This window comes from Cyprinus carpio, chromosome A3 (assembly GCF_018340385.1).
Source record: "Cyprinus carpio isolate SPL01 chromosome A3, ASM1834038v1, whole genome shotgun sequence".
NCBI classification, from domain to species: domain Eukaryota; kingdom Metazoa; phylum Chordata; class Actinopteri; order Cypriniformes; family Cyprinidae; genus Cyprinus; species Cyprinus carpio.
In genome coordinates this window covers 28,907,543-28,928,324 of record NC_056574.1, presented here as the reverse complement: position 1 = coordinate 28,928,324, position 20,782 = coordinate 28,907,543, and the positions used below count along the sequence as shown (strand labels likewise).

General features: G+C 36.7%; 2 protein-coding genes across 3 annotated transcripts in view; one reads left to right on the top strand and one right to left on the bottom strand.

Annotated features, from left to right (window-relative positions):
- LOC109097946 (rap guanine nucleotide exchange factor-like 1) overlaps positions 1–2,843 on the top strand; it is a 34,811-nt gene extending 31,968 nt beyond the window's left edge. For both annotated transcript variants that reach the window (XM_042728191.1, XM_042728187.1), the window contains one exon: positions 1,141–2,843. In XM_042728191.1, coding sequence (XP_042584125.1) covers positions 1,141–1,265 — 125 coding nt within the window. In that variant the 3' untranslated portion in view covers positions 1,266–2,843. The remainder of the gene's footprint in view (positions 1–1,140) is intronic.
- A 627-nt stretch (positions 2,844–3,470) lies between these two features.
- Positions 3,471–20,782, bottom strand: part of LOC109088476 (neurabin-2-like) — a 38,763-nt gene continuing 21,451 nt past the window's right edge. Inside the window, exons 3-11 of the mRNA XM_042728175.1 lie at positions 16,017–16,149; positions 14,913–15,033; positions 13,687–13,791; positions 12,348–12,483; positions 9,339–9,482; positions 8,439–8,492; positions 8,064–8,293; positions 7,783–7,879; positions 3,471–6,763 (exon numbers count right to left, since the gene is read on the bottom strand). Coding sequence (XP_042584109.1) covers positions 6,710–6,763; positions 7,783–7,879; positions 8,064–8,293; positions 8,439–8,492; positions 9,339–9,482; positions 12,348–12,483; positions 13,687–13,791; positions 14,913–15,033; positions 16,017–16,149 — 1,074 coding nt within the window. The 3' untranslated portion in view covers positions 3,471–6,709. The remainder of the gene's footprint in view (positions 6,764–7,782; positions 7,880–8,063; positions 8,294–8,438; positions 8,493–9,338; positions 9,483–12,347; positions 12,484–13,686; positions 13,792–14,912; positions 15,034–16,016; positions 16,150–20,782) is intronic.

The window sequence follows — 20,782 nt, the reverse complement described above, 5'->3', positions numbered from 1 at the left end:
CTCTGTTATTGTCTCTAATGTGCTCCTGCTGTCAAAGGAAGGAGGCTGCAGATGATCTCAGATCAGTTCTGTGATCTCTTTTTATTGTTAGAAAAAAAAAAAAATCTCAGAGGAAATTAATTCAGTCTCCAGTGTTGCTTCAAGACATTGATGAGACGCTCATGCAGATGGTAATTTTTCAGTTTGAAATTCTTTATAGAATTGTCTTGACAAATTGATATGGGCTCTGCTATCCACATTTTGTTTTTGTTATCCTTAGCTATTTTTAGGTAATATCTGAGAAAAAGTTGCAGAAATGAAACATGACCTCAACAAAAGATGAATGTACACTAAGGGTCAAAGTTTGGAGTCGTTGCGTTTTAAAAAAATTTTTTTTTGAGAGAAAACTCTTATGCTTAGCAATGCTGAATTTTTTTTTAAATCAAAAGCACAATAAAACAGTAATATTGTGAAATATTTTTACAATTTAAAAATAACAAAGTCTTATTTTCAGCATCATTACTTCAGTCTTCAGTGTCACATAATCCTTCAGAAATAATTCTAATATGCTATATATGTATATTTGAAACAGAAAATGATTCTAGCAGCATAGGTTTAAAGTAAATGAGCGGTTGGTCTTGGATGTGTGTGAAGCTGCATCTGTCTCAACATAACTTGAGTGACAGCCGAATCTGATGCAGAGGCGGAGCGAGTTTTTTTTTCTTCTTGAGATCAGAGAGGACAATGTGCAGTTATTCATAGCTACTGAAAGAGCTGTTTTCTTTCCTCCTGCTTTCTCTCTCTCTCTTTCTCTTTCTCTCTCTTCTTGCAGTTGTATCTACTCTCATTTTGAAAAGTGTGGCTTAGCAGCGGATGCTGTGTGTGTGTGTGTGTGTGTGTGTGTAAAGTCAGGTCAGCTGGACTTGAGTGTTTGTGAGCATGTATGCTGCTATCTCAGCTCTAGAACGCCACCATGTGGTCAGCCACAGTATCACCTCATAATCAATACACATACTCATCTGCAGTTTACAGTAGTTATTGGAGAATGCTGTCATCATTTGCCTACTCGTGTTACAAACATGATTTAGGATGGTTTATAAAAAAAAAGGTAACTGTGTGTTTCTTAATTGATTTCTTTTTCTGTTTCTGTCTTTCTCACAGCAATGGAACCCGAGCCGTCCCCCTCTCACCTCCAGACGAAAGCGTATGTTCGGCAGCTGCAGGTCATCGACAATCAGAACCTGCTTTTTGAGATGTCCAGCAAGCTGGAGCCAAAAGACATGTGAAGGGACAAAGCGTACCTACAAGCCATAGTTCCCGCCAATAAACCCACACACCCAACCCTTCATTCACCATCGTCACAGATCAACCCAGCTGGGCTGTCAATCATCTCAGGCTCCGCCTCCAAACCATCAAACGAGGAAATTTGTTCATGAAAATGGTGTGACTTGTGCTTTGAGTGATTCTGTGTCAGTGTTAATTATGACCACGCATAGTGGTCTGGATTCATTTCTATTTTTTTTCTCACTGTTCACGACTGAAGGGAAACCTGTTCTGATTGCACTGCCATCAGTTGAACTGAACCAAACCGGAATAAGCTTAATCTGTACAACTTGTCATCCGGGCCTTCAGAAACACAGACTGCATTTTGGCCATTCATGACCCCTAAAATACATGAGACAATCTGACCTCTTGAACTCTGACCTTTGGTCAACATTGGCACTTACTGCAACCCTGTGCAATTGGCTGCAGTCATTTGATGTTAGTGTTCTGAACAATATGGATCCCCAGCCATCAAAAATGAGTCCCGAATCCAAGACCAGCTCCAAACGTACAGCATAGTCTATAATAAACCTGAATAATGTAAATGAAGTCAAAATACAGAAGAAATTCTGGAATATTAGGAATGTTAATATATAATTGAATTAAACTGATCTTGTTTTAAGGATGTTTAGATAGAAAAACAAGACAAAAATACTGATAATAATTTTTTTGCAGCTTTGAAGCCAAATTGAACCTTGCTGTTTATTTATTAAAGATTAGTAACAGACCAAAAAAATTGACCAAATGCATTATTTTTAATGCAGTTTCCCCTTGTGTTACGGTGAAAGGGTCTGGTGTAAAGTTAATTCTCACAATAAATGGAAAAGTCTTTATTTGCGCCCAAGTTTTTCTCCAGAATGATCCCAAGCTGAAATTAGGCTCTGTACGGGATGGCTTGTCTTGGATTGGACTCTCTCAGGATCTCCTCCTGAGGTCATACAAGGGACGGCCTGTAAGGCTGCACTGTACATATGTCATGTAAATAGCAAAAATAAATATGAATATGACTCTATTTTATGTAAGAGCTATGAGATGGACTCTCAAGATGAATATTTGTTTTGTAAATCTAAGAAAAAACTAAACGTACGTGTACAGTTTAAAAGGCGACGTCCCAGACAGAGTCTGTGGTTTGCGATGAAAGAATTGTATAGCATATTCACTGGTTTTTGTTGTTTCGGTTTGATATAATTTCTTATCCATTACAGATGACTTGTACATATCCTCTGTTTTGGTTGCATAGTTTTTTTTTTGCATTGTCTCCAATGGATGAATTGTACAGCATGTAGGTGGTTTAGTTGGATTTTGCAGTTTTAATTTGGTCAAAGTTTCTCATTTGTTTTTGGTTGATCTTTTTAAAGCGGGTATTCTCTTGTTGTTTTTTGGTTTTGTACAGAAGTCCGTGTTTACAGTGCGATTATCTGAAACGCAGACATGTCCAGTGAAAGACACGGAGGGCGGGGCATGCGATATTGCCCCGCCCCCTTTTCTTTACATGAGTCAAAGATGCATCTAAAATAAAGCCTCTTGTGATGGGCACTCCAGATGTTCTCTCTCAGTATGTGTGTATGTACATGGTGCAAGAATAGTGTTTTATTTTATATTTCTTAAAACCTAAAGGCTTTGAGATTAGCCTATATGACTTTGGGACCTCATTAGTAATTGTAATCAGAGATCTCGAGCTTCACATTACTCTCGTTTTTGGTTTAAATCGAACAAGACAAGTTTATGCAATTGGCCCCCGTTCTGTCGAAAAGAATCGACTAAAAAAAATGATTCAATCACGATTCCGATATCGCGCTAGATCGCAATAAAACAAACAAGGCTATCTTTATCTTAATATGTATTGGAGTAGCCTGGAACCTTTTAACAAATAATAATAACCACAATTTAAAAAAATGGAATAGCAGAAATAATTAAATCCAAACATACTTATATCACAGAAGCAATACATTGTTATTTTTTTGGCATAGTTTTTGTGCTGTTGACAAATTAATATTTTTGTAATGCACAGAAAAATAACGACTGTGGTCTCCTGCATGTTTATATGAATAATTATGAATAATTATTATTCAATATTACTGTCGTTATTCAACTTAAAACATGATAGCATCTCACTTTCTCATCGATCGCACATTGACTTTCAAAACAGACACAATTTCAAACTGTTCTCAGCACACTTCTGCATTTATTATGACAGTACTTATTCAATTATTAATCATGATGACGCTTATTTCAAATGGAGAACATCTTCCTCTGGTTCATGTAGCGATTTACATGGCAGGGGTAAAAAAAAAAGAAAAATAAAAAAACAAGAAAAAGAGGAACCAAAGCAGAACAGAGGAAATGGAGTCGAGTTCGTAAAACAACTATTAAATTGTTTTTAATACAGCGTTCCTGCTTTATGTTAGGTGTCAGACAAATGTGCCAGTGTCATAATTACAGCAATTACAAAATTGTGGCATTTGTAGACACTTGTTTTCCTCCAATATATTTCCAAGCAAGTCGCTGCTTGTTTAACGACACTGCAACGTAACATCTTTCAACATGTTATCTGTACTCATCTTATTATTAGACTGAAGTACACTGTAGGACATCAGAAATAAAGAGGAACAACTATTACACCAGCAAATGAGGAGAGAAACACAGAGCTCTTTCCTGTACATGGAAGCAAATTCATTTCATTAAAGGCAGCAGCTAAGCTAAGCTAAGCTAAAATGTGAAAATTTAAAAGCGTTTATAAGATCCAAAGTGTCCCTTACCTCCATAACTCAGTTTGTTCGTTTCTACAGTGTGACGCACTGGGATAAGAAATGTTTTAACTGTGGCACTGTCTGGACATCCATACACATGGTCGTCGTGTACTGGTCAGCACATTACAATATTACATTTCAGATAACAGAGGCTCACAGTAAACTGAACTATACACAGCAAATAAGACCCTTTTATTCGGATATCTCTGCTAAGGTCCTTGTCAAGCCAGTGGGCTTTCTTACGGATGGGATTCCTTGACATTGTGCAAATAAAAAGAAAAAAAAAATCCCTCAATATGGCTTTATTATATACATTTACTGCTGCATTAATCATTGCGGAATCATTTCAATTTCTCAAACACCATTCTGCACTTGGCTGCTAGATAACAGGTGTCTAGTTAGGGTTAAAGAGTCAACAAACTAAGAGCACTAAGAGAAAATAGTCCCATATTTAATAGAGCGAGAATATCATTTCCAGTCAGTGCTTGTTCTCGCTTGCTTGAAAAATTATTTTAGGCGACTACGACAAGGAAAGTCAGACATAAACTCAGTCTAATTGTGGTTTAGGATGATTGAAGTTCATATAGGTTAATTGGTTCCCACCAATTGTTGCACAAAACTCTGCAGCATCGTTTGTGTTCTCAGTGTTACCCTGTTGTTTGATCAACATGACGCTCAATCAACCAATGTAAAACAGAAAAATACTTAAGTATATATATATATAAAAAAATACTAAAACTTCATGAACAGTCACATGAAATGAGAACAGTTCATAAAAAGCCGAACGACAAATACTTTACGGAGGGTAATGGGAAGAACTACAATACTCTTTAAGGTTTTCAATACTAAGCTGGGAATAAGAGTTTTTTGGCATTTGAAAAACCAACTCGATTGTCTTTCATTAATATGGTTGACGTGAGAAGCCCAATAGTAAAAATAGGACACAACTATCCGATTGAACTAAAGAAAATAATCTGCACTCCACAGATTGGGGACCGTTCACGTTTAAAAACTCGAGACGCAGTTTAACTAATGAAGAAGAAAAGAACGCAGGGTTGACACTTGACAGTGTCTTACAAACGTGAAGATCATATGTTTTGCGAGAAAAACAACAAAAAAGCAACGCAGTAGAATGCAAAACGTATTCTGTGTGAACCAATCCTTACATTTAAGCGGGGGTGGTTCAAACAAAACGCTTTTCTTTTTCACCGCTCTACTTTTCAGTTGTTTTTCTGTGTAAACACGTGCTAGATGGACGTGGTTGACCTTTGCGTTGGCGTCTTGTGGCTTTTGCAGCATCTTGCGCATGTAACTGCATTTTGCTCCAGTTACAAATAAGTTCAACTTAAAAAAAAGAAGGTGTCTTGTTTTTAGTGGACGTGTCTCAAAACTTTTTTTTGTGGAATGGGGGAAAAACGTTGGTTCAGTGTGAAAGGCCCCCCAAAAGTGGTTTTATGGAAGTTTAACACCTAATTCCTGCTTCTGTCCTCAGTATCTCTAACATGCCAACTTAAAACCATATAATTAAACTCTCAAATTCCTTCAATTGCCGTGTCAAAATTCCAGTTTTCCCAGGAGTACAAACACATTTAAGACAAAATAACAAAGACAAAAGATCCAACTAAAAGAAGATTCCACATCATAGTATATGGAACGATAATACTGAATCAATCTATCAGGAGAGAGGAGGCATACGACTTTAGGATTCTCCTGCAATCTGAGTGCACTTACATCGGAGTAAACACACGACGAGTCTGCTTAAACAGAGAGGGCTGGTCAAAGGTTTTGGGTAGCAATAAAACAAGGCCATATTTCTGATTGATGCAGAAGTCTTACTCTGTTACAAAAGAGAGTCAGACGACGCTGCAGGGCTGACCGAGGCACATGAGCACCGCACCAACTAACCACAAGCACAGAAGTTAAAGCACAGAGTGATGTTTCTCCTGTGAAGACATCACCACCCATAAACCCCTACTCATTCTACACTTCCATTTACAAAGAAAGCAAACATGAGGAGCCCCTGAACGCTAACTGTAAATGTCAAGATTACACTCTTCACACCATGTTTTCCAATTTTGTCCTAAAAAAAAAATGTATTCCACCTTTCGTCATGCAAAAATTTTCACTGTATTATTTGCTTAGATGTGAAAAAAGCCCTTACCCTTTCTCCTCCCCCCAGCACATTACTTAAGCGATTTTAATATTTAAATATATGCCAGAATATGTACAAACAGTCCTCTTGTCAGTCACTGCTTTACAGGCCGCCTCTCGCTCTGATCCTACACTGTGGGTATGCCATCTTTGTCCAGCAACCGTTTCATTTTTCTCCTGCAAGCATGTGAGTGAACATTTATTAACCAAGAGGTTCTACATTCCTGCCGAGAGCAGAGAGGCTCATAATAACTTTAAGGGCGCTTAAAAAGAAATGAAGATGACTAAATGACTATAAAAAGGGCCTCCTGATGGCTTGACGTCTGTCAGGCGTCTGGTACAGTGTTTGTTTTGTCCCCTCTTTGTCCCCGGTAACATCCCCTCAGCATGTTTCCTGTAGTTCATCAGGCTCTTCAGGTCATGGAGGGAAAATGTGGTCGGAGGGTAGAGTGGGCGGAGTTCAAGGCGTTTCTGTCGTTCTCTCCGTCATTTCCACAGCGGAAGGTTTACGACGGCTCCAAGCTCTTCAGAGCACCAACCTTTGACTCCAAGTCTGTAATCTGAGACGGAAAAAGATGGAAATTCAGGTCAGTTACACTTAATATCAACATTTTTATATATGTGGCAAATTCTATTATCTCTAAAAGCATACATTACTGTTCAAAAGATTGGGGTTGTTAATATTTTTGAAAATGTCTATGCTCACTAAGGCTCCATTTATTTGAGCACAAATACAGTAAAACAGCAATATTGTAAAATATTATTACAATTAAATATAAGAATTTTTTTAAAATTAAATTTATTCCTGTGAATGTAAAGCTGAATTTTCAGCATCATTCCTCCAGTCTTCAGTGTCACATGATCCTTTAGAAATCATTAATCATGAAATCATGCTAAATTAATTTCTCTTTCTTAAAAATAAACAAATAAATGACCCCAAATTTTGAACAATACAATAAATGTAAACCCTTAAGGCAGGTTCACACAGTTTTTCCTTTCCCCTGCGTTATTTTTCCATTGTTTTCCTTGTGTTTTCTGTGCTCACATCTCACATCTTTTGCAGCATCTCATGCATGAAACGCCTCTCTAAAAATGCGGCGCTCAACTAAAAATAGGATTAATAATAGTGACGTTTCCTTCAAGTTCAAGTTTATTTCTAAAAATTTTTAAAACAACTAAAAGTTGACCAAAGTGCTGTACAGTGCTGAAAATTATAACATCGTTTAAAAAAAAAAACTCTACGATACGTTAAAAGGCTCTTCCACAGTTTTGGTACAACTATTGAAAATGCTGGATCATTTCTCAGTTTTATTCTTGCTCTAGGACCAGTCCACCACCTCTGATCTGAAGATCTGAGGAATCTTGATGGATTATGCACATAGACAGAAGACTCGATTTGTAAGTAGGTGCCTGTCTGTTTAAAGATTTAAAGACAAATAAAAGAATCTTAAAATCAGTTCAGCAGGCACCACTAATAAATGTAATATAAAACCAGTATTTGCAATCACCCTCGTGGATCTCCCAGTGTGTGGGTGAATGAGAATAAAAGGTTTCTGGAAATACTAACTCCCACACGCACCTTCTCCTGGAGGTTTTCTGTCTCCACCTTGTAGGTGGCCTCTGACTCCTCTTGTGCTCTGCGCTGGGCCGTCTCCTTCTTCAAATACTCAATCTCTCTGCATTAAGACACACACATTATCACACAACACAGTTAAACCCTTTCACTAGGTCACATGAAGGAGTTTTGTCTAATTCCTTCAATCGCAAACCCCTCAAACATGCTTATTTTGTTTCGTGATCCTGATTTAAGTCATTATATTGAGTCTCGACTTGTTAATATCCCTAATTCATTGCACTTACTTCTGCTGATACTCTTTGATGAGGCGCTTGGCTTTGCTGTACTTGCGCTCCAGTGCTTGGTACTGCGCCTGCGTCTCTTTCAGGTGCTCGTCCACCGCCTGGCACAAGCTCTGAGCCTCCATCCAATAGCCCTCCAACTTCTCCATCCGCTCCTTATTCTCTCTCACCGTCTGCTCCAGCTGAGCCCTCTCCATCCGCCAGCGCAGCTTATCCTGCTCAGCGTGAGCCAGCTAGACAGAGACAGAGAGATCGTCGCAAGGGTAAATAAAGGTTGTTTAAAGATCTCTTACAAATTTTTATTACTCTGAAACCTTAAAGCAAAAGCAAGCAAATAAAATGGCATGTACAAGTGGTGTCTGTGACGGACAGTCATACCTTCCTCTTGAGCTGCTGGATCTCAGCCTGGGTCACAGCATGTTTTATCTGGAGCTGGAGACAGAGATGGATGCACAGAGATGCACATTCCTTTTTTGATTATTGAGTTCATACAGATATCTACAAACCAAATCAAATTACATTATAATTTATTTTGGAGTGCATAATTATATAAACAATTATTATAGTCCCATCCCCCCAATATTGGAAGCAGATAATTTCATGTCTTTTATTTTTTAATTTTATTTTTGGATTTATATAGTATATTCTTTAAAAAAATAAAATAAAAAAAATATTACATATATATATATATATATATATATATATATATATATATATATATATATATATATAAATAATACACTGTAGCTTAAAATTATAAATTTGAGACAGTGTAAATTATATTTTTTATTAAAAACAAACAAATAAACAAAAAAACAGCAGATTCATTAACCTTTTTTTATAAAAAAAATGGTGTAGAAACTGCAAATAAATTTCACAAACTATTAGAAAGAAACAGCAAATAACATTTAATTAATCATAAAATTTTAAAGAAGAAAAGTTTAAATAGTATTTCTTGTGAAATGTTATCCAATAATCTTTTTATTATTTAAAACTACTTTTTTCAACATTGGAGCTTTAGTGCGAGTAAGCATGTAAGTAAATAAATAAATTAATTCCTACAAACTCTAGATTCATATTGTAAGCTATTGATCATAAATGAAATAAAATTAGAATTAAAATAAAATAAAAATCAGCTGCATCTGTTTAATACTGGGCCAATTCACAGTTATTATCAAAGGGCAAATCAAAGTAAAAAAATGGCACACTGCACATTTTTTTCTGGTCATGCATTTATAAGTTGTCAGCTTTAGAAGTTTTCTTGTGTGTCCCACTGACCTCCTTAAACTTGTGTGCAAGTTTCTCTGGGTCCATCTCCACAGGAGAGAGCATGTCTTCATTCTCTGCCAGGTCAAACACCTCGATGGCGTTAGGAAACATGGGGCTCGTCTCTTCTTCTTCATCGGTGGCATATTCGCCCGTCTGAGCACGAACAAGAAATTGAGAAAGAAGAGAGATTGATATTGAGACGCATGCTGCTTTTCAGTGCAGCTGAGACTAGTATATCTGACCTTAATCAATTTATGGATTTTGAAGCTAAAGAAGTTTCTGTATCAGACGTTTGATAAAGATTCTTGACTTAAATGACTCGGGCATGTGTTGGTTTCTGATCAGTGTGTTGGTAACATTAACCACTAGATGTCAGAGTTTAGTTGGGCAGAAACCAACTGGATCAAGGGGAAAACACATGCCAGGACATTGTAAAAAAAAACCCTGTGACTGGCCAACCACCATTTTGAATTGAGTGTGCAGCTGCAGGAAGAAGTAAAGGCAAGTAAAAGCAAACTGACAGAATTACAACCACGCAATACTGTTGAGAACATCTTGGACCATAAACAAACATACAAAGTCTCTTGGGAATTTCTGAGGAACCCTCCCATGAAAGCATGTCCCAAAACACATCTGAAATAAAACATGCAAGATGTTCTCCACATCCTAAAACTGCAATTATCCCTGACCTCAAAAGGCCGTCGTACACCCAACACTCCCTAACAGCCACTGTAAATACACCACTATCACAAACACCCGTTTAACAGTGGACTTCCCCTCATGTTGGGACATGAGCAAGCAAACTCCCGCACAATGACTTCCTGTCTGGATGAGTGAACGCAGTGCAAGCTCTCATCAAGCAAACAGCCACAGTTAATGACAAATATGACAGAATCACTTGGTGAACATCTTGATTCCTCTGAAGGAACATTTTCTTGTTAATAATGACCTTTTCAATTGGTCAGTTTTGTATGTTAGTATCAGTTCAGCATCGAGTGATACAATGAATATTATTTGCAAGAAAAGAATGAAAACCAAATTACTACAGTATATACAGTTGAGTGTATATACAGTTTTATATACATGCTATATACAGTTGAGTTAACATGTATGCTGTGTAAAATGTCATTTACTTATCACTTGTCACTAACAGAGACAATGACACAAATAGAACAGAAAATTCTTAGAAAAAAATACACTGTAAATTGTAAAAATACAAAATTAAAAAAAACACAAAAGTCTCAATTTTCTCAGCAAACTGAGGTACAAAATACTTTAGTTATAGAATATTGATTTTTCAGATTGATTATTGATTTTTCATATATTATTCTGTACTTTATTTTATACACTTAAAGTTATTATAAAATTAATGTAAAAAATTATAAAATGTCATACATATAAATATAAATACTGCATTATTAATAAACTAAATAATTATATATATATTTATTCCATTTCTTACATTTTTTCAATATTCTTTGGTGAATACAAAATTCAAAAGGACAACATGCATTTGAAATAATTGTCACTTTTGATCGTACAGTATATACAGGAGAGGGGAGGGGCTTCTGTATTTATAAATATATTTTTCTATCTTAGTGAGCCCAGTTTGTCATTCTGTCTCCCCAAGTCCATGCATCGGTTTGAACTCTGCAATGTGGGTGAAGTAGCTGACAAACTGTCTGTTTCAGCACCTCTCATACGTTAAGACGACATCAGACCGACGTGAGCTCAGTGTTGCAGAGGAGAATGCACTGAGAGGGCACTGAGCTGGCAAACCTAGCCGCGAGACGCACTGCCATGGCATTCTGCCCTTACTTTCACACCCAAGATCTCCAAGAATACAGACTGCGAGAACTGTGAATCTGTAACATCTGAATTATTAATCAATTCCCCTCACACTGTGGGCAGGTGTGGAGGACAATTAGAGAAGACATGTACAGCACGAACGTGTTAAAGCAACTGAAAGAGTGTCTCGGTGAAGAAATGGTGACATACTGTCTTCCACTGCATGCAACCAAAATCACTTTAATAACCCATGATTAAGGGGTACAGCTAGATTAATGCCATGAAATTGTACGTGACATATGCAATACACAGAGTGCCACTCAACTGGAGGCAAAATAATAGATATTCTAGATGTTCTATAAAACCTACAAACATCTACAAATAGATTTAAAACAATATTGACCAATTTACTATAATATAATGAAATCTTTGCAATTAATAGGTAATATATATATATATATATATATATATATAGATAGATAGATATAGTGGAGTATTTGGGAAACATATGTCAAAAGGCATGATTTGGGAGAAAAAAAAACTGAATTGCAATTTTTCTGATTAAAATTTTGCGATTTGAAATACGATAAAAACCAAAAACAATCAGGTTTGCTTTGCTTGTTTGTAGTCCTATACATTTTGACCAAAATTCTGTAATTTTATGTCAATATGGCTGTAATAATACTAACATTAATAATTACTAAATAAAAAAACACAGATTACAACAAAAAAAAGAAAAACTAATACTGTAATATTCCACTGTAAAATAAAAAAATTAGAGCATAAAAGTATTTAATTTATTATTTTATTTTTAAATTACAACAGTAGAATTACAATACTAATATTTATGGCTGTCTTAATTTCTTAATTTTAAACTTCGAAAACTGCAGAAAACCCGCAGAAAAATAAAAGCTTATTTTTTGTTGATAAGTGCTTCTCATTACAATGGGAACGAAAGAAGGTTGTGTTCCCAAATACAGTGAGCCAAACTCAGAGCAGACGCAGAGATGAGTTTGTGTGGAGCAGCATTTACTGCGAACCAAACCACTCTGAGACGCTGCAAACTCCAGCAGATCATGAGCTGCCCACATGTACGTAAATGAACACAACGCAGAGCTTCACTCTGAAACACGCGGTGCATATATTTATTTAATGAAGTCCCATGTTACTTACACTCAATCTGCCACAAATCGAAAAAGTGAAATCATCGTGTATCTGATGAAGCTTTACCTCTTCGTCCTCTTCCATGTAGGGGTTGTAGCGTTGCTCCATCATTTCTCTCTGCCATTTCTCCTGCTCCAGGGTCTGCTGGATCAGCTGGGCCACCTCACTCTGTTCCCCCGGCTTCTCCCGGCCAATCACAAACCTGCAACACACAAACACCAGCCAATCATAAACGACCTAGTGAACCAGCTGTCATTCCTTAAGTGAGTTCTGTACTGTTTTCAGGTGTGATGATTAACAGTAAGAAAAGACCTGCATTATGAAGCCTAAAAGGCTCAAAAACTTCACCACCATCCTGCTTGATGCCTTCAACTGCATCCTATTTAAAAGTGAATGACTGTCAGTCGCTTCTGTGCTGAGGTATTCCACAAAAAATAAAAGTTATTAATAAACGTGTTCACTCCCACTGGACTTAACCCTCGTCTATTAATCACATTTTCCATTTCCCTGCACTACAATCAAGCACCATCCATGCCTAGCCAGAACAGCTTAAGAGAAAACAGGACGTAGATGCATGAGCTTGTTTGAAATGCCACAGCTACCCAATCCCTCATCTTGACTGTAGATACAACCACACAGGTCTCAGATCTTTATTAAATCAAACTAACAAAAAGCAGCAATCTATATGATACATAGCATTGTGATAAAGAATCAGTGAGCATCTGATGCCAAATGAGACGACACAAGATAATGCTGGATTAAATAGAGGGAAATTAAATTCTAATACACTAAAGCCTGAGGTCTACCTGAAATTTTGGTACAAAAACTTGAATTCAAAAATTCACACCAAGTCTGATAATACTCCAATGACATATATATTTTAATTGTTTGGATACAGAAATAAAGAAGTTTGGCCTTGGTCTAGATATTTTTTGAGTGAATATTTTAGAACGTTTCTATTATTTTTGTCACATATGTAATTCTGTCACACACACATTACTGTTTTAGATCGCTAAGATTCTTCTTTTTTAAAAGGAAATTAATGCTTTTATTCAGCAAGGACACAATAAACTGATCAAAAGTGACAGTTTTTAGAAATTGTTTAGAAAAAGATGTATTTCAAATAAATGCATGATTATAAAAAGAATGATTTCTGAAGGATCGCGTGACTGAAGACTGGAGAAATGGCTGGTCAAATTACGTTCAAAAATATATTCAAATACAAAACAGTTATTTTAAATTTAATACTAATTCACGCAATTCATGTTATGACTGTATTTTTGAATAAATAAATAGACTTTTCAAAAAATATTAAAAAACACCCCAATCTTTAATAATAAAAAATCAAATATGACCAGGTCAAACCTTGACCTGTGAGATTTCACATGAAGTTTCACTTGCTTACTTGACAGTGCCGCTGGTGTTCCTCAGGACCGTTGCAGCAAAATTCTGGGTCACGCCCACCAGACTGGTTCCATCCACCTCCACGATCAGGTCATTCACCAGGATCCTACCAAGAAGAAAAACAACCAGCATAACAGCTCAGGGAGGAAAAGTGCATCTGTACATCTGCTACATCTTGGGCTAAGATCCTGATCAATCTCATCACTATACGTGTAAAGGAACTGACAATGCCAACGGAATCATTTATTCAGTCTGAAAGCTGGGCAACAGCATCAGTGAATCAGTGCCTCGCCTAACTAAACCTCTTCTTGTATTCCAAGCCGTTAAAATGATCGATTCTGTCAGTCATAAAACATTTCAATCTTTCCAGCCCCATCCAAAACAGTTCCCGGCAGCCTGTTTGCCAAGCCAGAAGTACATTTGACAGACAGCAGGAGAACCAATGAGGTGTCAGAGAGTGCAGGTGAGGTGCTTTCAGAGCGCTAAAGTGTCTGTCTCACCTGATATCTAAGCACTTCTGTCACACGTGTGGCGAGAGCTCATTTCAGCATTGGCTTATTAGATTTTTATGTCTCCTGTGGCTTCCAGGCCGACTGTTTCTAACCATCATGCCAAAATGAGAAAGAAGCCACTGCAATGCAGCATGAACCTACTGACTCAAGACCGGAGAGAAATAACTAACGTTATGAGTTTTTATTAAGATTCCTAACACTTGGCTGAATCTCCTGCGATCTAAAAGAACGTCATAAGCAAACGCGGGCTTCTCTAGGCCGAACTGCTGTTATATTTCAAAGCTCTTGAGCTTGACGGATAGAAATAGCTTCTCTGTGACCTCCATGACTCACTCCAGGGCCTGAAGAGCTCAGATGCCAATGCAAGGTCAGACTCTACTCATTATAGATCAATAAATACATCCCTCCATCCATACACATGTGTTGACTAAATACTCGGTCAAGTATAACTCCAGGTACACTTCTGTTGTATAAATAACAAAACCTTGGACACTATTCATTTTGACAAAAGCATAAATGTGGTCTCATATCAGTCTAAAAGCAGTTTCCAGTGCATGTCTGTGTCTTTGGTATTTAACCCATTTTGCAGACTGATGAAAGCAGATGTCCTGGTAGTACAGACTGGCAGAAGGTAAAGGAAGCCCAGTTTCTTTTCACTCTCATTTTCACTCAAAGCCATATAAATCCCACTCTATCCTGTAATTCTCCAACTGACCGTCCGTCTCGGTGGGCGGCTCCTCCTTCCGTCACTGTCTTGACAAAGATTCCCAGTTTTTCCAGGCCCATGTCCGCGCCGGCACCCATCCCGATGATGCTGATTCCCAATCCGTCTTTATCTGACCGGAAGGAATCACAGCATTACTGTTTACATGACATTAGTTAACACTTCTCGTAAACCAACACAACATCCACATCATATTTAGCCTTTCTTTAAATCAGTGTTGTTATTAATAATTAAAACACTGAAACAATTTTTTAAAGTTTATGGCAAATAAAATAAAGCTGAAATAAGATTAAATATAAACATTAGATGAAAAACTTTTAGAAATTAGAGATGTTACCTTGACAGCTAACTGAAATGAATAAGTTATGCTGAAACTAAAACAAATAAATGAAAGCTATATGGAAATATAAAAAACTAAAAAAGAATTAAAAAAAAGCACATAATAAAATTACCATAGGTAAAATTTTAAATGAAAACCAAAAATCTAAAAATAAAAGCTAATTCAAAATATATTATTTTATTATTTATATAATATTATTAAAAATATTATTATATACTAAAAAAAAAAAAACAGCTTAAAATTGTAAATGTGCACTTCAAAGAGCTTTTAGACGGCAATAACTAAATATTGGTATAATGATCTGGAATTAGTACGTGACTAATCCTGTGACTGTAAATCATTTGAGCAGATTTAAAGATTATAATTATTTAGCAGTTAAAAATGCATTTGATTCCAAATAATCCTCTTGAAATTACATTATTCTTAATCACTTCTTTTTAGCCCAGAGCGGTTGTAACTTTAACATTACCACTGACTGGAATATATAAACTACACAGCTGAACACAACGCCTCTATGTCTATGCTGTGATATTTCACATACGGTAGCTATGGTGACTACCAGACTGCTTTAGGAGAGAGGGCCCGACCCATCCGATTTTCTAATCAGCAAAAGCTGCTTACTTTACAGAGCAAAACAAGCTGCTTCAATCAGTTTGTTTAGAAACAGGAAGTTAAGGACCCTTAAGACAACATGCCACACAGGCTCTAAAAACACATGTTTTAGTCAGGAAAACTCCATCGGGCGGGTCGAGTACCTTTCTCCAGCTCGACGGGGAAAAGGTCCAGTCTCTCCACCCTCTTCTCCAGTTCATACTCGGCCGAAGCCGCCATGGGGTCAACCTCATCATTACGCCTGTCGTAGTCCTCGTTCGAGTACGTGGTGAAAACCTGGGAAAACAAAGTTTAAAAAAAAGCTCAAGTTTACTGTATAGAGTATTTTAAATTATGTTTTTGCTTTACTCTGCAAGAGACGCTATAAGTCATCCACACTGAGAGTAACAGAGCAGGTCAATTACTGTAAGAATTATGAATTAATTAGCACTCGCTGTCAGGAGACTTGGGTTCAGATACAGGTCACACACACATAGTGACAGGGTCTTTATCGTTTCCTAACCTGGATTATATTCAGGATGCCAACTGCTGCAAATGGTTTCACTGGGCAACAGCAGATGGAATACAAGTTTTCAAAAACTGGTATGAAAAATGGATTTAATGCCTGTCAGTTTAGAACTACAGATTAATAATAAACAAGATTGAAGAGCTTGTAAATTGTAGTTTAAAACACATGTGCCAAGTTCTTAGAAATGTTGATTTCACATGGACTTTAATTTTTTTTTCAAGAAATTATAATATATTTATGATAATAATAATAATAATAATTAATCAAAATAATCATGAAACATTTTAAAATAGTATTTAATTATTTTTTACTTAAGTTAATTTTTCACAAATATTGTTACATTTTTGAGGAGAGACATTACGTGACATTTTTAAACCTGTAATATCCTTGCCTTGTCATGAAAAGGCCAATGAAGTCATGATGGGGTGCAGGGGTCAAAAATGTAGCACGTGTGTTTTTTTCATGACTTCAAGAGTCCTCAAAAATAAAATAAAATTAAATAAGTTGCAAAAACAATTATTTAATCAGAATACAAAGTTATTACTTGAATGGATATCAATGGAGAACGAAGCTTTCTGGGTCCAGATGGTGCAGTTATTACATCCACCAGCAGGCGCTTACACGGCCGTGCTACTCTAACACACCAAACAATGTCAGACAGATGGAGTGTATGAGACAATCATTATTTAAAGTTTCATTTGGTACAGCTAGTGGAAATTACACCTTTGGAAAAAAAAAACCGTCCAGAGCTGAAGTCATCCTCTTCAGTGAAGATGTTTTTTTTCCCTATAGCTCTGGGCACTTACTGTGCAGCTAAAGCAGCAGTTTATACAGATACAGTCATGCATCATGTTCTCCGTCAGAGAGACCAGGGCCCTGAAACCACACCAGCATATGGGTGTATCACAGTGGGTTCACCTATAATGCTGAGAACTTCAACAATAAGCCGGAAAAAGAGGGCCATTCTATATAAAGAAGCACAGTTACCCACGAGTCTTGTGTACACCTACTGAATATCTGGTGGTAACAGCTTCCTGTTTAGGGTCGTCTTTGATCTAAGCATTTTTTCTTTCTTGCTAAAGCCCATGTTACAAGCATTGAGGCGGAGAGTAGAAAAACAGAGCAATATACAGGAAGGCACTCTTTCCATTTGACGCTACTTGACAAGTTACTAAGCTGCTTGAATTATTCATTCAACAGGTTCATTCAAAAATGTAGACTTAGGAACAAAACCAGAACTGTCTTGGTGAGTGAATCACTGAAACATTCAATCAACCCTATCATTCAGCAGATCTGTTCAAAAATATTGAAAGATTCAGGGCTGATTATTAAATAACAGCAGTCTTACTCGTCTATTATTTCAATACGATTATTAAAGTAATATTATGTGATTAATTCATTACTTGCCAATTTTTTTATTACATGATGATAGATTTGAAAACAGTTTCAAAACACATCCCAAGATTAGAAATATATTTATTACAGTCATGTTGAAATCTGACTAGACTTTTCCTTCCACCATCCATCGTTGTTGCTTAATGTAGATTACAAAGTTAAACATTCATTCTGAAATAAATTCTGACTAATGACATAAACTTATTTCATACAAGGCAAGGTTTTTTTTTCTTTTTTTCTGATCTCTTCCCATGCTCTACTGCAGTGGAAAATTTTAATTATATAAAAAAATGCTGATGGAAGAAATGTACGACAGTAGCTCTTTTTTTTTTTCTTGGAAAACTACAGAAAATTATGCACATCATAGTTGGGTACAGGAGGGCATAATTGCAGACATTTACTTTTCTTTTCATTTTTGTTTAGTCATGTTCCACTTCCTCATCCCACCCCATCCTACTGAGCTTGTCTTTCACAACCACTCACTTCCTCTTATTTCATCTCCCTCTTTTCATCTACTCACCCTGTACATTATATTCTATCACTCCTTTCATTTCAAGGAATAGTTTACCCCCAAAATGAAAATGCTTTCATTTACTACTTCCTTTTCTTTTGTGGAACCGAACATTTTACGCAGGTCTTTTATATATACACAGACAGTTCATAGTGACAAGAGCTCTAAAAATGACCTAAAAGAAAGAAAAAAAACTATAAAAGTCTATATAATTATATCAAGTCTGTGTAATTTTGACCATATCAGAGTCTATGAGTGAACCATGCATGAATATCTCAAAAGAACAACCTCAAAAAAAGATGATCTGGTTATTAAACTGAACTTTCTGACTCAATGATTTAGTCACAGTGGTTAACAGCCCACTGAAGGGGAATGAGTACATGACAAATAAATAATCATCTCTTTAATTTCCCAATCCTGGAATTTCATAACATGAATTACATTTGATATTATCGTCATCTGCTGGAAAAACTGGGCCAAGTCTGCTTGAGGTGGTCAATGTGATTTCTGAAAAATGATCATCTAGACCACCTAGAATCCAGGTATAATCAGCTACCATCAGGATTTTCCAGCACAGCTAGATTTTATGTACCACATCACCGTTTCATTTCTCTCTCACACCTCCGTCTCTTCTCTGGGTCACTCCTCCCTTCCTCAGATCGCTGCATCTCTCATCTAAAAATATTCCCTCCATCTCAGTGCTTGAAGTGAACGGCAGGTCGGAGCACCCTCACTGTGAATGCCATAGGCCTGCTCACATGTCTCTGTCTCCATGGCAACGGCCCGGGTTGGCGATTGTAATTATGACATTGTTGTGTCATTTTTTCCCCGCTTTTCGCGTTCTCTCCCTCCGCCTCCTCTCTCTGTATTCCTGTCTTCCTCTTGATGGCTGTGCAATGCAAATGTATTTAATGATGAAATCATGTCAGTGTTGCCTGCATCACCGCGTATGCAATCCCTGACTAAAGCTGAACAAGATAATGCTATAAATTAGAATTCTGGGATCTCTGGATTCCAGCAAACACAGATTTGGTCATTCACGTTCAAACAGTGCATGCCAGGTGCCATCTGTCTTTGGCTAGGAGTCTGTTCCATCTTTCTGTCTCTTTTTTGGTGTCTCCCTTTCTGTACCTCTCTCTTTTAGATGGAATGTTGGACGGGACGACAGAAATTCACAGGCCAGATGTGTCTGAAACACATGCAACCTCGGCGAACTCCTTCTACACAGCAGAAGAGAATTCATAGTCTTTGTAAACCTCGGTCAGAGTTCATGTCACACTTAATTTGATGCAAATGAAAACAAGGATTTGGCCGCATACCGAACACACTAAATGGTTTGGGAAGTGATCAACTGAAATTAATCATAACAGTGAATCTTTTAAATCAGGGACTTTGAAACTAGGGTCCAGGAACTTCCAGGTTTCTAGGGAGTCAAAACCCTCCCCCAAATAAATGAACAAATAAATACAATTAAATGCTACTAAAAAAATGAGTCATTTTTTTAATACAAAGCAATTCAAATATGTCTTTCAAAAAGGGGGAAAAAATCTAGATTTTTTTAAAAGCATGTTTTAAATTTGTTGTGGCCTAAGACCTGCTGAAACTTTATGAAACCAACTGAATAGATGGTAAATCTATCCTTCACAGACTCATTTTTATTTGTGTCAAATGGTGTCAAGCCTGCACTAAGGTTCATATTACTACTATTTGATTCTTGTGGCTCACTTCCTGTCATTGTTCTCACTATCAAAGACATTAATGTCAAGAAATTCATATGACACTAAAAACAATAAATTACACGAGGTGACCGATAATACTGCTAATATGAGCTCTAAACCGGACATGCATTTGCAGTGTGTGCAACTGTGCATGTGGAATGCAGCTGGTTTGACTGTGAGTATTTGGCTCACACACTCTAAACTCTCACTGGAATGCAGGGGGACAGTGCAGTGTGTTAGCATTACAGCACACCGCTCCCCTCCCTCACACACCGACACACACACACAAACAAACCCTCATTTCTCTGCATGCCACAAACCTAAAGCTGCATACAGGAAGATGTGGAGGGTGCTGGAATGTGAAAAGTCACGCGCGCACACACACACACACACACACACACACACGCATTTGAGGGTCATCATCATAACATATATAAAGCTGTGTGTGTTGATTTTGAGGGAATGTGTGAATGAAAAAGGAGGAGATTATAAGATAGAGTAGTTGTTGACCAATATGGGTTTTTCAAGGACTGATACCAAAATACATAATGAAAATGTAATGTTTTTAATAATGGCAAATAGTGGATACACAAATGGGACATTTTGCTGCTTAATATTTACTGTTGTGTAACTTTATAATTATAAAATATAAAGTTTTATAATAATTTTGTAAATTAAATATTTATCATCTATGATTTAAAATTAAGGATAATTTAAAACATACATATTTATATAAAATTATATAATTTAATTTATGTTTAAAGGATATATGTTTAA